The sequence below is a fragment of the Choristoneura fumiferana genome, chromosome 21, assembly GCF_025370935.1.
Source record: "Choristoneura fumiferana chromosome 21, NRCan_CFum_1, whole genome shotgun sequence".
NCBI classification, from domain to species: Eukaryota; Metazoa; Arthropoda; class Insecta; order Lepidoptera; family Tortricidae; genus Choristoneura; species Choristoneura fumiferana.
This window is the reverse complement of record NC_133492.1, coordinates 11948735-11970242: the sequence shown is the minus strand read 5'-3', so window position 1 is coordinate 11970242 and position 21508 is coordinate 11948735. Positions and strand designations below refer to the sequence as shown.

General features: G+C 38.2%; 2 protein-coding genes across 2 annotated transcripts; both read left to right on the top strand.

The window, feature by feature from the left end:
• Positions 1–173: 173 nt before the first annotated feature.
• LOC141439673 (small ribosomal subunit protein eS17) lies at positions 174–3241 on the top strand. The gene is made up of 3 exons (XM_074104014.1): positions 174–264; positions 405–556; positions 2973–3241. Exons 1-3 carry the CDS (start codon positions 262–264, stop codon positions 3217–3219), a joined length of 402 nt encoding a protein of 133 aa, XP_073960115.1. The 5' UTR covers positions 174–261; the 3' UTR covers positions 3220–3241.
• Positions 3242–4876: 1635 nt separating this feature from the next.
• LOC141440066 (ubiquitin carboxyl-terminal hydrolase 3-like) lies at positions 4877–17848 on the top strand. Its single transcript, XM_074104544.1, has 5 exons — positions 4877–5130; positions 15990–16134; positions 16216–16498; positions 17039–17386; positions 17684–17848. Exons 1-5 carry the CDS (start codon positions 5040–5042, stop codon positions 17831–17833), a joined length of 1017 nt encoding a protein of 338 aa, XP_073960645.1. The 5' UTR covers positions 4877–5039; the 3' UTR covers positions 17834–17848.
• The last annotated feature ends 3660 nt before the right edge of the window (positions 17849–21508 follow it).

Here is a 21508-nt window from a genome sequence, read left to right as displayed (position 1 = left end):
GAGCACCCCTAAGACAGACAAGACTGCAAGGCTACTACGAAACTCGTAACTCGAAGTTCGTGTCGTGCGGTCCCTCTCGCTCTCGTATCAAACAGTGTAAGTGTCAGAGGGATCGTACGACACGAACTTCGAGTTTCGAGTTTCGGAGTAGCCCAGCTGTAGACACTGTAGTCGACATCACTAATTTGACGTCTCCCGATCCATAGACAAAACACTTTCTTTTCTGTTAATTGTCAGAGACGGCAACAGTAATTCCTAACCATGGTGATTATTTTATTTAAGTTAAATCGGCTTTAATCTTTACAATCTCTTCAAAATGTGTTATACCTGCTGTTATCTCGTGTTATATCGTCGGAATCTCTCGTATGATGGTAATATTTACCCCATAACCTGACACTTTACAGGGTCGCGTCAGGACTAAGACCGTGAAGAAGGCAGCCAAAATCATTATTGAGAAGTACTATACGAGATTGACTCTTGATTTTGATACTAACAAGAGGATATGCGAGGAAATCGCTATCATCCCCACGAAGCCCCTGCGTAACAAAATCGCCGGGTAAGAACTGTTTTGCCCTTTACAACCTACAACCTAAAATAATTTGCTGGTACCTGCTATCTACTTTCTCTAAAGATAACGCAATGTGTTTCTTTACGTAGCCTCTGAACCCAGCTAACAAAGTATAAACAAATTACCAGGTGCGTCTTATTGTTTGTTATTTATGTATTATGCTTAACATCTTTTTAGTTAGGCGAAGTTAAGCTAGTAGTTAGGCGGACTTGCACAGACCAAAGTTATCCTGGCTCCTGAGTTAAGGATAAGTGCTATGCTAACATAGGGTTAAGCTATGTCAAAATGTATGGAACTGGTACCTTCATAACCATAGTTTACAATCAATTTTTTTGATCCCAGATCATGCAAGTATACCGCAAGGGTTGGTCAGTGAATATCAGAACTTTATTATTATTTTTGAATCCAAGCAGCACTTATTTATTTGCTCATAACTTGTACCCAGTCACCTTTAGTATCCTATGATCACCTGTGTAAGAAATGTAGGACACCCAACATGTCATTGAAAAAGACTTAGGACTTGCTCTAAATAATATTTAATGGAACTGCATCAAAAAATGGAGAGTAGATTATCCCTTTAAACTGTATCAGGAAAGTCATCACCTTGTCATAGTGACATTATAAACAAATTACTTATACATAAAAAACACTACAGTGCTAAATGGTAACTGCCTGACTGCTTCATCATCAGACCCTGGAAATCTTTCTTAATCAAAGTTCACCCTCAGATTATTCTAAAAAGCCTGACAATGCCTAAGTTATGTTCTGTCAGATCAGATCAGATCAGCTTGATATGATGGTACCATATTATTGTAATTCATTAAAACCATGTGTAACCTGAGTGTGTAACTGCCAAATGTATCAATATTATAGTAAAGTAAGTGGATGAAAATCAAATTCAAAGATTGCATTAAAATATAATTCTATGGAATTAAACAATCGTGTTAAAAAATGCAATTTTTCATGATTACATTACTCCATAGTTACTTACATTTGAACGCCAATCCCGATCATATTCACATCTCAATAAACCCACCACTGTTTTTAACAATCATTGTATCATTCAATAATTGTGTAAATATGTTTATTTTATAGAATTAATTTGAAGACGAAAATCTGTTACATTTGTCAAATTGACATGATAATTTTTTCCTCACCAAAGTCTGTCTAATCTCTGGAAATTTAGTGCTGTACCTACAAAATTAATTATTTGATTGATACCAACACCTTACCTACCGATAATTATGGCTGGCTCTGCAAATTGGGGAATTTTATTGGCGCAGGTTGTAGAATTATGCATACCTTTTAATTTGTATTGTAATTGTATTGTATTGTAAAACTCTTTATTGTACATAAAACACATGAAAATAACAGAACACAGGATAATAAGATGTACAAAGGTGAACTTATCCCTTAAAGGGATCTCTTCCAGTTAACCTCTGAACGATTGACATGATATCAGACACAACACTACGAGTACAATGTAAAGATAAAAGAACCAAAATTTTAAATCAACTCAAACAATGCATATTATTATTTATTAGTAGATACATTTTGCACCATTTTTAAAAATTTTACCCTTAAAGGGGTATTAAAGAGGAGTGAAAGTTTCTATGGAAAAAATGTTAGCTATATTTGAAGATATATAATTCTAAACTTCGTGAAAATGTTATTAAACATTAAAATTAAAAGGGACATGGAAGCATTGGTTCGCCATTTTTAAAAATTTCAGCCCTAATAAAGCCCTATAAGGTTGGTGGAAATTTGTATAAGAAGAAAAACATAATGTTTTAAGTTAGGATTGTAAAACTTAGGGAAAACATTAAATAATGAAATATGAATAAATTCTAAATAATTATTTACTGCTGATTGAAGTATCTTAAAGAGCATTCACATCACTAGAGCCAACGTCAGTCAGTCAAGTGTCAATGTCAGTCACCACATTTGTTACCAGATTGCTTGATTCTATTGAATTCTAATATACATGCTAAATTACATTATGTAGTTACAGGTTAAGTTAATATACTATGCTATAGTAAGTCAAAAGCTAATTTGAACTTTGAGCTCACTCAAGTTAGTCACTAGTTTGTTAGACACTATAGTTGTTAGAACTACACAACATGGTTGTTTTAAGTACTATATCTTATGGGTTGATAGCATTATAGGCACAACAACTCTTGACAACTTCAGAAGGTATTAAATTACAAGGTACAAGTTATATTTAATCTAATATTTAACAAGGCATGGTGGCTTATTTCAGCCTCATGAGGAACCTCAGACACATGTTACACTCTCCCTGGCACAGAAACTAATATCTGTTGAACTTTAAATCAGCAATGTTTCTTCTGAAACCGGCCAACTCGGAAACACCTTAACATTTTCATTTAACCATTGTTTGTTTTAGGTTTGCCACCCACTTGATGAGGCGTCTGCGACACTCCCAAGTTAGAGGAATCTCCATCAAACTGCAAGAGGAGGAGCGTGAGAGACGTGACAACTATGTCCCTGAGGTCTCCGCCCTCGAGCATGACATCATTGAGGTTGATCCTGATACCAAGGAGATGTTGAAATCATTAGAATTCAACAATATAAATGGGCTGCAACTAACGCAGCCAGCTACCCAGGGTGGCTATGGTGGCAGACGGAATTAAGGCTATTAAAAACTAAAATTTATTATTTGTTTTATTTTTTCACTTTTATAAAGAGTTATACTGAGTGGCAAAGAATCTGGCTCAAATGTTTGCAATAAGTAATTTTGTATGTAGAGTGGGCCAAATTTTGTGCCACTGAGTATAACGTTCAGGTGAAAGATATCTTACACTTAGTTGTAGTTCCTTATGACTACACTGCGAGTTCTTGTCAATTTTTTACAAAAGTTTTCCATTAATACTCTGGATGAAAATATCCTAGACAAATTCAACGTGATGTGGAATGTATACTTCATTTTGATATACCCACCCACTGATTAACCCCAATTAAATAGTCTTGTGACGGTAATAAATTGGTCTGACTCCCATAATAAAATTTGGTGTTAGGGAATAATAAAAACTTTCGCATCCAGAATTTGTTCTTACAAAGAACGCTGACACATAAGAAAACGAATGAATGGGTATTTAATAAGCTTACGGACTAATTTTAGTTTTGTACGCAAGCGTAAACTTTCTCCTTGGAACTTTGAATTTCGCGCGAAGGAGAACAAGCGTGACTCCATATTGGAAGGGAAAAATTAGGGTGACACGTGGCAACATCTCATACTATATAAGTATTTTTCATCTCCTGTTCGGAAAGTTTAATTTTCATGGGTAGATAGCCGGTTGGAAAATTGCGTTTTCATCTCTAGGGTGGAAAGTAAATATTTTTTTAATTTTTCGATTAGCCACGGAGTGGAAGATAATTGAGCTCTTTAAAGTCAAAGTCAAAATATCTTTATTCAATTTAGGCTATAACAAGCACTTATGAATGTCAAAAAAAAAACGATCGTCAGTTCGGAAAAACCTCTGTTGAGAAGAATCCGGCAAGAAACACAAGGAGGTATATTTTTTTAAACAGATTTACAACTTTGTAATTGAGTTACATTTCAGCAGGGCTACTCTGAAACTCGAAGTTCGTGTCGTGCGGTCCCTCTGACACTTATACTATTTAATACGAGAGCGAGAGGGACCGCACGACACGAACGTCGAGTTTCGGAGTAGCCCTGCTGCATGGCCATCTAGATGTATGTCGTGATCAAGGAGCTTATATACAACACTGGAGGTTGAACGCCGAACATCCGTTTGAAACAAGAAATTTCATCTTTATTACGTCACGAACATATTCCATCTCTTTCTTTAGTTAGGTTAAGATAGAGATGAAAGACATTCGTGAAATGTGAAAGAAAGAGATGGAGTATATAAATAAGTAATAAAGGTCAAACTTCTTTGATCGGCGTTCGACCTCTAGTTTTGTCGGCAGTCGGCCGTGGCAAGTAGCCAGTCGAAAAGGTATATCGTTGGAGGTTGTATATAAGTAAATTCAATTTATTATTATTCGCATTTTTTTTTTGTGGTATTTTACTTTCCTTACAGTCGAAATGAAAAGTAGTGTCTAACTCGGGTGAAATTACCCGTGTCCGTGTCTCACTTCGTTCGAGCGCCAGAAATATCTCGGGTGAAATGGGTCACTTTCCACCCTTGGTTATCAATCTACTAAATAACAACAGATTTCGCATTTTACTCACAGTCCTTGAAACATGAGAAACGTCTAACGTGATCTTAATGTGTGTGGAATAATTTTCCTTGCCTCAGCAACGACAATTTTTTCATGGCAACACAGCCTAATTGTTGTGTTTGCTTTTGCTTGCTGTTCGTCTCTAACTCGATCTCATTCGTTTTGTGGGCTCAAGATAGCTACGACTGAAGCCTATTTCATTTCCATGAGTTCTAAATTAAGCTTATATTATTTTTATTCCGTTAGATCATACCTATTATGAAGAATGGAATGTACTCATTTGTTAGATAACGTCAAGGTGGACAGCGACCTGATAGCAGAAGACACCTCAGTCACAAAGAACTTGGATTGTTCAGGTAATAAATCAGTTTGTTCACATAAATTAACATAGTTGCTTGTTTCGTAACAGGAATAGAAATTTCCACGCCACGTCGCAATTATTAGGGGAGGTTAGTTAGAAAAATCAATACGGCGAAGTTTTAATAATCAGCTGTTATCGTGGGACGCAGAGGGGAAGGGAGCGGGATGAGGTCGGGCGGGGCGCGGGGCACTCGAATGACCGTGAATGATGAGAATGTCGCGTTACCTTACCTGCCGCATTATTATTTTATGCTCGATTATTACGATAATTATGTTAGTTTTATTGATGATTTTAAGCTACCGTAGTTAGCAACTATATACATTGGAATGCGTATGTAATTTTCCTTGAACTGTGCTGGCTAAAAACTAATCCATCGCGTAAACTCACGACTAAAAAAATGACTCATGATATGTTCAGTATGTGATCAGCGAACTTGTGCTGCTGGTTAATTTCTTATTGCGCAGTATGATGAACTAGATCTTGTGTACGGAGATATGTAGATTCTATAGATAGCGGCCGGTTGAACTACGAGCAGACTTCTACCACGGTCACAAATTGTTATCTACCTTTCATATTTCTTATTGGAAATGCTAATGTCATGTGGGTAGGTACTTTCCTTTGACACGTAGGTAATGCTTATTCCATTTGTATCCTAAACTTCATCCAGCCGTTTCAGTAGTAGGTAGTAGGTAGAACCAGGGACGGATTTAGGGAAGCCTACGCTTAGCCTAAGCTACGGCCTCCACAAAAGAGCGGCCCCCTCAATAGACTTCGGTTTCTTTTCAAATTCCGACAAGTAATCACTAGTAAACAGCTATTCATATTTATTTTTTTCTTCACTTTAATCAGGCAATAAGTAAAATATCAAAATCTCAAATGACTCATTTTATTTGGTAAATGTTTAGTTTTTGAGGGGGGGGGGGGTCTCCACTTTGACCCAAGGCCTCCAGACCTCTAAATCCGGCCCTGGGTAGAACTACTGCATCCAATACCAAGATCGCTTGTGCCAGGATCCCTGGATTTTGACTTGTTTTTCAGTAAATAAAAATCTAATTTGGAGAGGTAGCAGGGCTTCAAATGCTGTTAAAAAGTTGGTAATGTTATCGCTGTCAAACAGATTTAACGTTAAATCATAATTAACGTTAAACAATTGACGACCAGATGGCCCAGTGGTTAGAGAACCTGACTACGAAGCTTGAGGTCCTGGGTTTGATTCCCGTGTCGGGGCAGATAATAGTATGAAAAATACGAATGTTTGTTCTCGGGTCTTGGGTGTTTACTATGTATTTAAGTATGTATCTATCTATATAATTATATTTATCCGTTGCTTAGTACCCATAACACAAGCTTTGCTAAGCTTACTTTGGGACTAGGTCAATTGGTGTGAATTGTCCCGTGATATTTATTTATTTATTTACAATTTACCGTTACTTGTACAACTTTTTACTGGTATAAAAATGGTAACGTTATCAGGCTATTCATAAAATTAACGTTAATTCAAAAGTGTTGTTAAATCATAATGTAAAGTAAATTTAATTTACCCTTTGATTATATATTACTTAGATACACAATCAGATGGAAAAATGGGTACTACAAAACTCGCACGTTTTTAACTGTGTTCCGAGTTTTAAGATTAGTCTTGTTTTGACCATAGATCGTGTCATTTGTCAACAATGGCTAAATGCTGCATAAAAAAATGTGTGAATACCGGCTCAAAAATGAGAAAAAAGGATGCGATATTGTTAAAAAGTTTTCTTCGGGACTGTGTATCTAAGTAAATATATAATCTAAGAATTTACCGGTAAAATTACCGGTAAAACTAATGTTAATTGGGTAACGATACTGTAATGTTCAGTTATCTATTAACATTATATGGTACTGGGTATTTTTATGATTTTACCGTTATGTAACGTTACTTATAGTGTGAATTTGGTAACGTTAACAAGCCCTGGAAGGCAGGTATGTCCTACTTTCAACTTTCTCTTTTCAATTTATTATAACTTACGATAATCGGATGCTGAGCACATAAGCTGGCAGAAAGCAGATAGCAGACTGGTTTTTCTGTCTACCCACATTTCACATATATAACATGCCTTCCCCACAGGAATGTTCAATATTAATCACACTAAGTTCCATTTACGTGCACAATAGTCTTTACACTTAAATTCACCTCTTAAGTCTAACATTCACTAATAACCTAACATGCACTTAAAATACTAGGCAATAGGGGGCTAATCGCTTTCATCCTCGGTATCTCTTAGTTCGGCTTCATTTTCACTGTGGCTGTCTGCTAAAGCCAATCTCTTTGAATCAGGTGATTCAGGCGATAAAACCGATCTAGGACGTTTACTGTTGTAAGCAGCTGGGCTGTCGTGATTGCTTTGATGGATCACAATGTCCTGTGGCCCTGACACTCCGATAATCTTGGCCCATTGGCTAGGGGATGGTATTGTGACTCTGATATCTTCTTCCTCTTCATTTCTCTCTGTTATTGGTTCTTTGACATTATGCTCACTACCCTCCCCACAATTCAGCATTTGATTAACATGTCTCATGAGGAGTTTATCACTCCACTTCACGAGATATCTGCAGGTACCAATTTTTTTTTCTACAACTCCTTTTAACCAGCGGGGTCCTTTTCCGTAGTTCCGGATATATGCTTCCTGTCCCACACTGAATTGTCTCACTTTCTTATTAATATTCTTGTCTATTATTTTGTCCAAATCCTCATGTTGAAAAGACAGTGGATTTAAGTTATCAAATTTTGTCCGAAACCTTCTGTTGTTCAAAAGTTCGGCTGGTGTTTTTTCATTGACACTGTTTGGCGAGGTACGTAGCCCGTATAATATAGTTGCTAACCGTGCCTCCCATGACCCTCCTGTGAGCTTCTTTAGCTTTGATTTGACGGTCTGAACCGTCCGTTCTGCCTGGCCATTGGTTGCTGGGTGATATGGCGCCGCCAATACTTGTCTGATACCCATCGATTTCAGATACCTCTGGAATTCCTCGGATACAAAACTTCTTCCGTTGTCGCTCACAAGAGTATCTGGAAGGCCTTGCTCGGCGAATATGTCTGTGAGTATTTTTATTAGTGTGCTACTGCTCATATCTTGTACAATTTTCACTTCTGGCCATTTTGAGAAAGCATCAATTAGTATAAGAAAAGTTTTACCCTGAAACGGTCCGGCATAATCTATGTGCAATCTAGACCAGGCTTTACAAGGTTTTATCCATTGATGAGACACTTGGGGTGGCATATTACGATTCTCTGCGCAAATATGGCAATCTTTTACTACCTCTTCGATCTGATGATCAATGGCAGGCCACCAAAAATAGCTTCTTGCCATCGCTTTGGTGATTACTATGCCATCATGATTTTTATGAAGCTCTTCTATTTTTTCGGTCTCATGATCTCCGGTATGACCACTCGGTTCCCCATAGTACACAGTCCTTATACACCGATAACTCTTCTCTCTTTTGCCAGTAAACTTTGTAGTCCTTTTCAGATTTACTTGGCCATCCATTACGTATCCAGTATAATATTTTACTTAGGCACTGATCCTTTCTTGTTAATTTTGCTACCTCTACTGCCGAAAATTCCAACTCAATTGGTGTTTCTTCGATTAATAACACTCCTGAAAATTCTTCTTCTTTGACTTCTTCATGTGCTGGCCAACGGCTAAGTGCATCTGCATTTCCAATATTCTTTCCTTGAACATATTGTATTTCATAATCATAAGAATTCAACAAGAGCGCCCATCTTAACATTCTCGGAGAAATAATATTCGGTATCGGCTTTTTTTGATCGAAAATACCCAACAACGGTTTATGGTCTGTCTTAATGGTCACTTTTCTACCACTTATAAATTGGTGAAATTTCTTTAAACCGAACACAATTGCTGCTGCTTCTTTGTCAACTTGTGCGTAATTGCGTTCCTGTGCGTTCATTGTCCTTGACGCAAACATCACAGGTCTGATGCTGCCATCACTCATCTCATGTTCTAGAACGGCACCAAGACCATATTGTGACGCATCGCATGACAAAATGAGTTTCTTATTAACATCATAATGCACTAACGTGTCTTGACTAGAAACCATTTTCCTTAAAATTTCAAAAGCTTTCTGGTGCACTCTTTCCCATTTCCATTTAACTTCTTTATCAAGTAGCCTATATAAAGGTTCTGCTATTGAAGCTTTATGTGGCAGAAATCGATCGTAAAAATTTAGCAGTCCTAGAAATGCCTGGAGCTCTTTCAGGTTTCGAGGCGCTGGTGTTTTCTCAATCGCACGAATTTTCTCTTCACATGGGTGAATACCAAATTTGTCGATGATAAACCCTAAAAATTTAACCCTCTCAGTAGCAAAATTACATTTATATCTTTGTTTAAACGTAATCCCGCTTCCTGTAGCTTTTGAAGTACCTCTTCGAGTCTCCTATTGTGTTCTTCTATTCCACTGCCTGTGACTAAGATGTCATCTAATAGAACCGCTACACCTGGAATACCTGCCAGCAGTGAAGACATTAATCTTTGAAATATTCCTGGGCAGGCCTTGACTCCAAACGGGAGTCTTTTCATTTTGTATAGACCCCTTTGATGTATTAATGGTCAGTAAATTGGCGGTTTCGTCATCTACTGTGACCTGTGTATACGCACGTTCTAAATCAATTTTCGTAAACCATACTCCGCCTTGTAATTCTGCAAACGCTTCGGTGAGAGTAGGTAAAGGGTATGTGTCTGTCTCAGTCACTGCATTTACCGTTGACCGATAATCCCCACACAACCGCACACTGCCGTCTTGCTTTAGTACCGGGACTATTGGCGTTGCCCATTCGGAGTGTGAGGTAGCCTCTAGAACCCCTTCCGATTCTAATCTATCAATTTCTTTATGTATCCGGTCTTTCAAGGCAAATGGTACTGGTCTACTCTTTAAAAATTTAGGTTTTGTACCTTCTTTAGGTGAAATATTCACCACAGGGCCTGTATATTTACCTAATCCTTCTTTAAAAACTTCCTTATACTTTTGTAATATGTCCTTTAACTGTGTATTTAAGTTAGCTTTATCTATATGCATCTTATAAATGCCTTCTAGTTGGATACCTAACTCAGCAAACCAATTTCTACCAATTAAACTAGGGCCATCACCCCGGGCTATCAGCACTGGTAATTTTTTTTCCATACCCTTGTACTGTACCATTACCATAGCTTTTCCTAATAAAAACACCCTATTGTCTGTCCAAGTCTTTAGGGCCACATTGACAGCTTCCAACTCAGGTATCCGACCGTTCCACATGAACCCCGCAGTTCGTTCACTAATCAATGTAAAGGCGCAACCGGAGTCCACCTCCATATCTATCAACATTCCATTCAACTTAATTTTAATTACGTAAGCGGGGGTAGATATACCCTGCCTCATATTGTTGATAGTTGTTTCCTCATACAACCCATTGACCTGCGTCTTTGGTGTGTACGCTCCTTTATTTTTTAATGAACACACTGCTTCTAGGTGACCTACTTTACCACAGTGATTACACTTTGACCATCTGAATCTGCATCCACCCCGGTGAGCCCTACCACACCGGAAACACTCAAGTCTTTCTGTCTGTCTGTCTACCTTTTATTAATAAATTTATTTACTTCCATGGGTACTTCTGGTTCCAGCACCACCCTACTAGAAGAGGGAGTAGCAATAATATCCGCATCAATATCTGCAGCTTCATGAGACAGTGCAATTGTACATGCTTGATCAAACGTCAATGTGCTCTGCTGTAGTAACCGTTTTTGCACCTCTTTGTCCCTTATACCACATACTAAGCGGTCTCTTAAAGTTCGATCCAAGTCTTCAAAATTACATTCAATACTTAATTTCCTTAATTGAGCCAAATAATCTCGAACTTTTTCCCCCTCCCCTTGATATCTGCTGTGAAACTTGTATGACTGTACGATCTCATTTGCCTTTGGATGGAAATGATTACTCAACTTAGAAGTTATAGTTGTAAAACTAACCTCACTTATTGAGATGGAGCAACCAGTGAAATTATCAATCATACAAATCAGGACCACAAACAGCTAGTAAATTAGCCTTTTTTTAGCATCTTCCTTAATCTCACTTGCCTGCAGACAGAAAGAAAACCTTTCTAAATAGTTCTTCCAACAGCCATGCGCTATATCAACTCTCCGAACTTTATACCCATATTGCCTTAGTAACTAAATAACACTTTTACCACTTAATCACACCTTTTCACACTATAACTGCACGTATTAGTCCCGTTTACGTCGTCGCCACTATTATAACTTACGATAATCGGATGCTGACACATAAGCTGGCAGAAAGCAGATAGCAGACTGGTTTTTCTGTCTACCCATTTCACATATATAACCAATTAGTATATCTTCATTATATCAGCCATAGGATGTCCACTGTTGGATCCTCTATAAATAATACATATAAAATAATATATTATGTACAAAGATACAGCCAAGTATTAAAATATGTATACACAATTTGTAATTTTTTTGCTGTATATCTTTGTAGTAGATTGAATGTACTATGACACAGTAATGAATTAAATTAAAAAAATTTAAAAACCCCAACACAAAAAAATCGCCAGCAAAAATAAAAAATAAAAACGCCGCTATAAAAGACAACTAAAGAGTAAAAATAATTATGCACTACCTAGCTGTTGCCCGCGACTTCATCTGCGAAGAATTCGTTTATCCCTATCCCGCGGGGACTATGCTGATTTCCCGCAAAATTAGCCTAGTTAATTTAGTATAAGTTCTAGTAATATTTTTTATCTAAGCGTCGTGGTGTCGCTACGACCGCTAAGAGACCGCTAAGGTTAATTTAATACTTTAAAATATCAACATAGGTATGAACTTTAGTTTCCTATTAACCTTAGCGGTCCCACCGACACCGACGACGAGATGGTAGTGCATAATTATTTTTACTTTTTAGTTGTTTTTTAGCGCGTTTTTTTCGGGCGTTTATTTTATTTTTGCTGGCGTTTTTTTATGTCAAGGGGTTTTTAAAATTTTTAATTTGTTTTTTTATTTCATGTTTTTTAAACTGATACCTATATATATATATATATATTTAAAGTGTATTAGTGTGTTGGATATCCTGGCTGCAGCATCAGCTCACCCTGTTGCCACCATTGCATTGTATGTAGAACCAAATACTGATCGAAACTAATACAAACACGATATATCTGCTATGGTTTTATCAAGACTTTACCTACTAGTGATCTGGATATCCTGGCTGCAGCATCAGGCCGAGAATTCCATAATCTTGCATAGTTATATAGCATATAGGGGTGTTTCAAATTGTAGGTCCCAAATATGTTTGGAAGTAAAGTAAATCCCACCAAAAACATTCTGTAAAAAACTAGCCAAGTCTCGATGGAGCTGCTTGTTTATCTCTAAAAAGTATTGAAATCTAGACAAAGTCGTGCCAAGTCTAAGGTTCCTTACTGCGATTTCTTTATTAATTTAGTTAATGTTGTGTGACTTGGCCGTTGACTTGTACCCACTCTCGTATAAAGAATGTTGAGTCTTAAGTCTTATCCAGTAAATGTTGAGACTCAATACGCGGACAATATAAACACATTTTACAGAATGTTTTTGGTGGGATTTCACTTCTTTTTGTAGAAAATTTGTAAAGACGGTATGTCGATCTCTAATCTCTAATAGTTTGGTTGACCTCTTGTGGTTTTCTAATCAGGGTCACTATGTACTCCAGATCTTCGATTATCCTAGTTTTTATAGTTTTCCCTTTATGTGGCCATTAAACCCTAACTCTGTACCAAATTTCAGCTCTCTGAGTTTATGGGAAGTAGGTACTAGTTCTATTTTGATGATCATGAGTTAATTTTAGTGAGTGAGTGTCATAAATACGAAACTTTGCTTTCGCTTAACTTCGGAACTAAATGACCTACAGACTTGAAATTTTGGATTTTAAGTATGTGATTATAGCTTGACGAAAGTTTCTGCGTTCTGGTCTTATCCAGAGGTTCTGAAATAGGGGCCTGAAAATGCGGCGAAATGGTTCCAGTAAAGAGTAAAGGATGGTACGGCAGTGTTTAGGTAGGTACTTTGCGCTCGACTTGGCGGGGGCACTACCGTGCCCCCAGATACCCGTTATGCGTCTAAGATTCCTGCCACAGCAATACAAAAGAGCTGATGATCTTGAAACGGCTGAACCGATTTTGATAAACATGTTTAAGAACCATCGCTAGAAAACCTGCTTTCAACTAAAAAAAACCGCATTCAAATCGGTCCACCCGTTTAAGAGCTACGATGCCACAGACAGGCAAACACACATAGCGGTCAACTTATAACACCCCACTTTTTGCGTCGGGGGTTAAAAATAAGATGATACTGAAAAATCTGATATTTTTTTCTATTAGAAAGGTAACTCCTATTGATAAAAAGAATTTTAGGCAATTTTTAACTTTTATCTACTATTCTTTAATTTTATTTATAACCGACTTCAAAAAAAAGATAGGATATTTAGTAGTAACTCGTGCATTTGCTCTTGAAAATCATCATTTGGTGAAGTGAAACTGATGATGAAGACCACAATTGACCATCGGAGTTACTACTCAATAACAAGTATTTCACGGGTTGATGTTTAATTACTTTGACACAGTTGCTAAGCAATTTATGCTCCTCGTAATGCATATGGTAAAACGGGTGGTGAAGCACCAGGACTCCTCAATAATGAATGGCTCTGCATCGGAAAAAGCAATCTTTCGTAGAAGGTGACGAGCAGTTATATTAAAAAGCGTGAAAAAAAAAATTATAACAAAAAATTGAACTAACTACATAAAACCATGAAAATTATTTTCTACCAGTCTGAAGTCGGTCGGTGCCTCAGCACGAGCTAGCAGGAGTGATTGAAGCCCAATATAAAGTGCGTAGGTGAGGTAGATGACTACTCCACTCCTGCTGGCTCGTGCTGAGGCACCGACCGACTTCAGACTGGTAGAAAAATATTTTCATGGGTTTTTGTAGTCGGTTCAATTTTTTGTTATAATTATTACCTATCTATTGTAAAGCATGTATCAAAATCTAAAGCCTAAACAGACTACTACCTAAAACTGAGTAGATTTTGGGTAAAAAAAAATGGATTCGTTTTTTTTTAATACAGTAAAGGCTTGCGTTTGGCCACAATCACGCCTGATGGAAAGCGAGGATGAGGCCTACGATGGAGCACGCTTGCCTAGAAAATGCTCGCTCATTCACCCTGGACTTGAAAGCGGCCAAATTGTAGTGTTCAGGAAACACAGTCTCAGGCAGGGAATTCCACTCTTTTTTTTCTCTCTTTTGCGGATTTTTGGAATACTGACAACGTAAGGGTAGAGACCCCGCCTACTTCTGGTCGACCTGTGGAAGAAAGGAACAGGTGGAATAAGGTTGCGCAATTCCGAAGCACATTCTCCGAAATGAAGCCTGTAGAATACCGACAGGGAAGTCACTCTTCTGCGATGACGAAGGCTCTGACGACAAAAATCCGCGTCGCAGGCGACGCCGATGAGCCTCTTCGCACGCTGTTCTACCGAATCCAAAGCAGCTAGCTGATTTTCAGCAGAACCGTCCCAAAGGTGGCAGCAATACTCCATGCAGGATCGGACTTGGTCTCGGTAAAGACCACTGAGCTGGTCCTTAGTGAAGTATCGCCTAACCTTGGATAGGATACCAAGCTTTTTCGCAGCGGTTTTTGCCAAGGATTCGATGTATTTCCCAAAGTTCAGTTTAGCTGAGAGGTCTAAACCAAGGAGCTGAAGGTGGTCAGGTATTGGTACAGGCAGACCTCGAAAGGTTGGAGTTAGATTAAATGCACTACGTTTTGCCGAAAATAAACACGCCTGGGTTTTAAACCGACTAAATTGGCTTCGCCCCAATCGGACACTGCCTGAAAAGTTCGGTTCAAATTACCTATCATAGCCACTCTGAGAACGTTGGTATCCGAACTATTCCGAACCACTCGCTCGAGCATCGGACAAATATCTTTCCGACACTGTGCTGCGATTCCCGGCCCGGGCATAATTTGTATGAAAAATATTTATTTAAGTATGTATTTGTCTATATAAGTAAGTATATTACGTAAGCAGAATTTTAGTCATTTTTAACACCTCCCTCGCCCTTGTCAGTGAAAGTCAGCAAAACCCTACCCCCTCCCCCCTATACTTACGTAAACATTGGATAATGGATTGGATATCTATAAATCTATTCAGGTTTCTTTATTGTTATTCATATGAATTGGTTGCAAGTAGGTAGCCATATTTGCTTGAATTAAAACCTACTACATTTTGCAAAAAAAAAACAAGAAATAATAAATAAATATTGCTGATGTAAGCACCATCCAGACCAGACCCCCCGGCCCCCATGTCATCAAAAATAAGCAAAGCAAGTGGTATATGCAAATGGCTTTGTCAGATGCTGGCTTTGAGAGCCAAGAATTGACCTAGCCATTGTGCATGGGGCCCAAACGGTGTGTCGGATATTTGGTGATGTTGACTTATTAGTGTCTGCTGGGTAACTGTTTACCATTGGGCTCATTTATAAATTACATCACACATTTAGGGGGGGGGGGGGGAGGATTCGGGTCTGGCGGGTTTGTGACACTGGGTCTAAATATGGTCAAAATTTACGTGACATACTTTTTTTTAAATGTTATATTTTAACGAGGCTTAAGTATAGCCTCATGGGGCGCTTCAGAGAGTTAAGTTACATTCTCAGTTATACCGAAACCAAGTCTTTGGTTGCAAAAGTCTGTCTAATGAACAACATACTTTATGGATGACCCCTTAGCATATTCAGCTGGTGTCATCAGCATCGTGTTTGTTTCCAGAATGTGCAGTCAAGGACCAGAACTGGATATGCCTACAGTGCGGAGTCGTGAGCTGTGGCCGCTATGTGAGCGCTCATGCGAAGCAGCATGCAGAGACCTCGGGCCACCAGCTTTGCATGAGCTGCGATATATACTCAGTCTATTGGTAACTTTTCAGTATTTGATTTTGGTAGTTTAGATATTTTGTTTATTTAACAATTTTGATTAAAATTATGTTTATTTACAGCTACAAATGTGATGACTATGTTTCAAACGATACAGAACAGCAAACAATAGCTAAAGTAAGGCAAAGTATTATGCAAATTAGGAAAGATGAAAACTCAGACACAAATAGTAACATAGGCAACGAGGAGAACAGTAAAGATGGGAGTGAGGGCCAGAACAGTTGTTCCTCTAACTCCTCGTTAACCCAAGCCCCCACCACAAGTAGTGAACCAAGAGTAAATGATGCTGCAAATCCTGAAAATAGTACATCAGAAACTAGTGACAAAAGGACTAGAACTAACAAGGTGAGACTATATTTATGTATTAGTTTTGTCATGAATTATACATCTGCTTATTTTAGTATGGAAAGTGTGTTACACGATTTGGTAATGAATTTGTTCTGTCTACTGTTTTTAAAAGCTTACTGTATCATTTTGTACAAGGTTATTAATGTATAAGTTATGACCTTCTAACATTAAATAGTTTTATATATGTATTAGCAATATGCTTGTTCAACAACATCTAAGATTTTATAAAAATTAAATAGTTTTCTGGATTGCCAGATGGGATTTGAATTTGTACATTCTGTACCCCATAAAATCATACTTTTAATAGGTGACTCAGGAGACGTTACTGTGGCAACAAGCTACACTAAGTTGATTGACCCATTTGGTAACAGATCATTCAGTTTTTAATGACTTGATTTAGGTAAAGTAAAATTATGATATATACTTGATTTAATACTATCATTACTTTTTCTTTTAGAGACTTCATCATTATCATCATCAATCACCACATCTTCTTTATCTAATACACTAAAATTTAATTTTTCTTATTTGATATAGAACCCAGAAGAATCAGTCCGAAGCTTAAGACCTCGTTACCGTAAAAGATCTCACTCGGACGACAGTAGCTCAACAGAGAATGGGACACCGAAGAGTAAAGAGAAAAAGAGCTCACCATGCAATGGGAAGAGTCAGAAAGAGAAGAAAGTTGTAGGTTTAAAAAATTTAGGCAACACCTGTTTTATGAATGCGGTGCTGCAGAGTTTGAGCAATATCCAGGAGTTTAGTTGTTACTTCAGCCGGTTACCTGCTCTGGAGGCTAAGAGTAATGGGAGGAAAGTGTATCATTCCAGGAGTTATACGCGGCAGGAAATGCATGATGTTGTGATGGCGGAAGAATTGAGAAAGGTGAGGATGTAATTTTTAACAGTGTTAACTTTCCAATAAAAAAAAAAGCCGCGGTGGCCTAGTGGTTTGACCTATCGCCTCTCAAATAGAGGATCGTGGGTTCAAACCCCAGCTCGCACCTCTGAGTTTTTCCAAATTCATTTTCCAAATTTAATGGTATGTGTGGAAGTTCCTAATCGCACTGGGCCCGCGTGGTAACTCCGGCCCGAGCCCTCTCATTCTGATAGGAGGCCTGTGGAACTTTCCAATTTCAACTTTTTGATTTACTTCTATCTAATAATGGCTTCTACGTTTCAGGTGCTGATAAACCTAAATAGTGGGTGCAGCGGGAAGGGTGCCATTTCTCCCGAATGCCTTTTCCTGGTCATATGGAAGGTAGTCCCGCGTTTCCGTGGCTACCAACAACAGGACGCGCACGAGTTCCTGCGATACATGCTCGACAGGTAAACTTACATGATCTAGTTATTCAGATGGATTTACAGTACTCGGCCATAAAGATTGCACATCGGTCTTTGGAAAGAGACTCTGCTAATTTCGGCTTCATAGAGCTTTGTGACACACTACTTATGTGACGTTTGTCAGTCGTTGTACAGCTGCAGTAGAGTACGGAAGCATTTAGATGAAAATATATAATATAGAGCTGTTGAAACCCCCCAAAACTTTAAATTGTACGATGGTATCTTTAGGACAAAGAGGGAAATATCCTTTCTTTAGTAGTTGCAACAGCTCGCTATAGATATCCGAAGTTTACATGTCATTAATTTGACGGAAACTAATTGAACCACAAAGTGCACGGAGTATTGAAAGTGACATATAAGAGTCCGTTCAAGCTGTTGATTAGATTTAACACCAATAATGATGCAAACAGTTTTTTGGCCAGCGAGCTAACAAAGAAATATTTGTAGAAATACTAATGAATTAAGTATCATTCTGCTATGGAGTAGCGAGAGATATCGATATGGATATTGATGAAAAGGATTTAAGAGATTTTTGTATGTGATTCGGACACAGAGATTTTAGCCATCAAATGATAAATAAAAAAGTTCGGATGGCACGTGGGTAAAGAGTGAAACAGTACGCATTTGTTTTCAAGGGTCAGTTCTGCCCACGTACGATAAGGCGTATGGTTGCCGTATGGTGGTGGATTCGTATATGTACCAGTGAGTGACACAAATTGTAGTGTAATTTTGGGGATGATTTAAATAAACTCCAAAGCTAATCATGCAACTATATTCTTCTCACAGCCCATAACAAGTCTTTTCCGATTACCCTCTTTTTTACCCTACGTTACAATGTACATATATCCAATACCGTCCCCCTTAAGGGGTTGCTCTTCCATACAAACCTACGGACACCCCGCATAGCTTCCACGGACATGTTTTCTTAGAGGATTTTTTGAGAATAGTAAATTATGGATATGCTCTTCAAGCAAAATCCAAAAAAAAGTAACTTTATTGCATCAAAAGTGCAGCGTGATGCAGTAAATTTTGATGCATTTTACCATTGTATGAGTACAACTGACAGTGTTCGCAGCGAGCATGTAGTGACATCTTATATGGGTGCGTGAGTCAGTGTCACAAAATCAAACTATTGTAAATAGGTATCGACTATTTCGTGTGGTCACGTGACCATCACCTTTGGCTCAGATAATACGACAACTAAATGAAGAAAGCATGAGATCACTGAGAGATCAAGTTCAAGTTTCTGAGTCTAGTATTTACTTTTTTTGTTTTTAAATCTGTTATTTTCGGAAGTTGAAAACGCCTAAACTATTATTTCTGATTAATGCAAGGACACAAACTATAAGCAGGACGAAAAACAGGTAAGTTACTTTTAAAATTGTCATTTAAAATAATAATATTTAAGTAACAGACCCAGTCCTCGGCAAAATTATTTCATTGCATACTTTACATACATTATAATGCGGTGCTTCGATCTAGGACAAGTGGTTTTAAATTCAACTTACAAATTCTGAACAGATATTAGTTATTTACTCTTACGTAGACAGTAGCGCCACTAATTTATATAAAGCATATATATTCTCACAATAAAAGGTGCTAGGTGTAATCACTAAACTAATTAGTTAAAAAATAAGGTCTACATTCAACATACATTGCATGTGTATGAATATCAAGTTTAACAGTGAGGCTCAAATAAATTCCTACATATCACGGCATTTTTACGGCCGCTAAATCTAGGCTCAGTGAATAAAAAGGTTTTCACAATCGAAGTACTTTTCGTACCACCTTTTTATATTATTACTGGCTAGATAAGTAAAATTTAAACGTCATTATAATACATTTTTGTCACAACGTCAAGTCAATGAGATTGATATTCAAAGCAATTATGTTTGAATAATTATGGTTTGAACACAAATCAAGAAGTCAAAAAGTTGGCGGACGAGAGGAAATTAGCAAGAGTGCAACTCTTAAACTATTTATGTATGTACGATTTGATGATGAGGATAACATATGTAATTGAATACACGGGTATGTAATTTTATCATTTTTGTCAGAAACATTAATATTTGTTACAAGAACACCAGAGACAGGGCTGTAAGAATTTCATTCCTACTGGGTGGCCAAAGTATGGCTTATCGTGTGTACCAAACTTGTGGTCTGCAGCAACCTACTACGAAAACATACCAAATTTCCCTAACTCTTAGTTGCGTCGTGAACATTTTCACTCCATAGAAGTAAGTCGCTTCCCACCGTCTGTCTGCATATGTACGAGTATGTACTGTATGTACTCTATTATGAAGTGATTCAAGATTTTTTATTTTATTTATAAGTGTGAGAAACGGCAAGGGTTATGGTTTTGGAGCATATGTATAATAAGTCTTTGTTAGGAGTGACACAGGTTGTTAATTTTATGCGTATGTGAGTCTGTCTGTGTATCTTTCCGTCGGCCCATCCGTCCGTCCGTCTGTCGATCCGTCCATCTGTCTGTCCGTCTGTCTGTCTGTCTGTCTGTGAAGTGAAACTACATCATTGATGACATATGGATCCGAGACGTGGTGCTTTACTTTAGGCCTTATAAATAGGCTCAGAGTTGCTCAGCGAGCTATGGAGAGAGCTATGCTTGGGGTTTCTCTACGGGACCGAATCAGAAATGAGGAGATACGTAGAAGAACAAGGGTCACCGACATAGCCAAGCGAATCAGCTCGTTGAAGTGGCAATGGGCCGGCATATAGCACGGAGAGCGGATGGCCGTTGGGGCCGAAAAGTTCTCGAGTGGAGGCCGCGGATCGGCAAACGCAGCGTAGGACGTCCACCAACAAGATGGACGGATGACCTGGTTAAAGCCGCAGGTTCACGGTGGATGCAGGCCGCTGCCAGCCAAAGCAACTGGAAGTCTGTAGGGGAGGCCTATGTCCAACAGTGGACGTCCTACGGCTGAGATGATGATGATGATGGTGAATAAAGTTGTACCAACTGTACTTTAGTCGAAAATTTTACTATGACCTTAAAATTTATAAGTATTTTATTGATAATTAGAAGCAGAGTCTTGGGAAATAGCTCATGTTAGGAGATAGAGAGATCAGAAGAGGTATCGTTAGATTTGTCTCTGTTAGGCACTCCTAACACAGGTGTCACTACACAGGTTGTTAATTTTATGCGTATGTGAGTCTGCAGTCCTGGATTTATAAATAGGCCGTATAGGCCGCGGGCTAGGGCGGCAGATTTGAAAAAAATATTATTTTTAGAAAGTTACATAGGGCGGCGGATATAAAGTGGCCTACACTCATAAAAAAACATAAATCCGCCACTGTGAGTCTGTCAGTGTACCTTCCGTCGCCTCATCCGTCCGTCCGTCTGTTGATCTGTCCATCTGTCTGTCCGTCTGTCTGTCTGTCTGTGTTTCGAAGTGAATCATTGTCCTATTTTTTTAATGATTGTTTACCAACGCACACACCAAACCTTTTATCCTAAAAAGCTGAAATTTAAGATAAGGAAAATATGGGATTTATTATGTACCTACATAAAATTCTACTGGTTCGTAACTATTATTTAGTTTTAGGGTTCCGTACTAAAAAGTCAACGGAACCCTATTGCTGAGACTCCGCGTCTGTCTGTCTGTCTGTCGTCCGTCTGTCACAGGGCTCTATCTCTTGAGTCGTA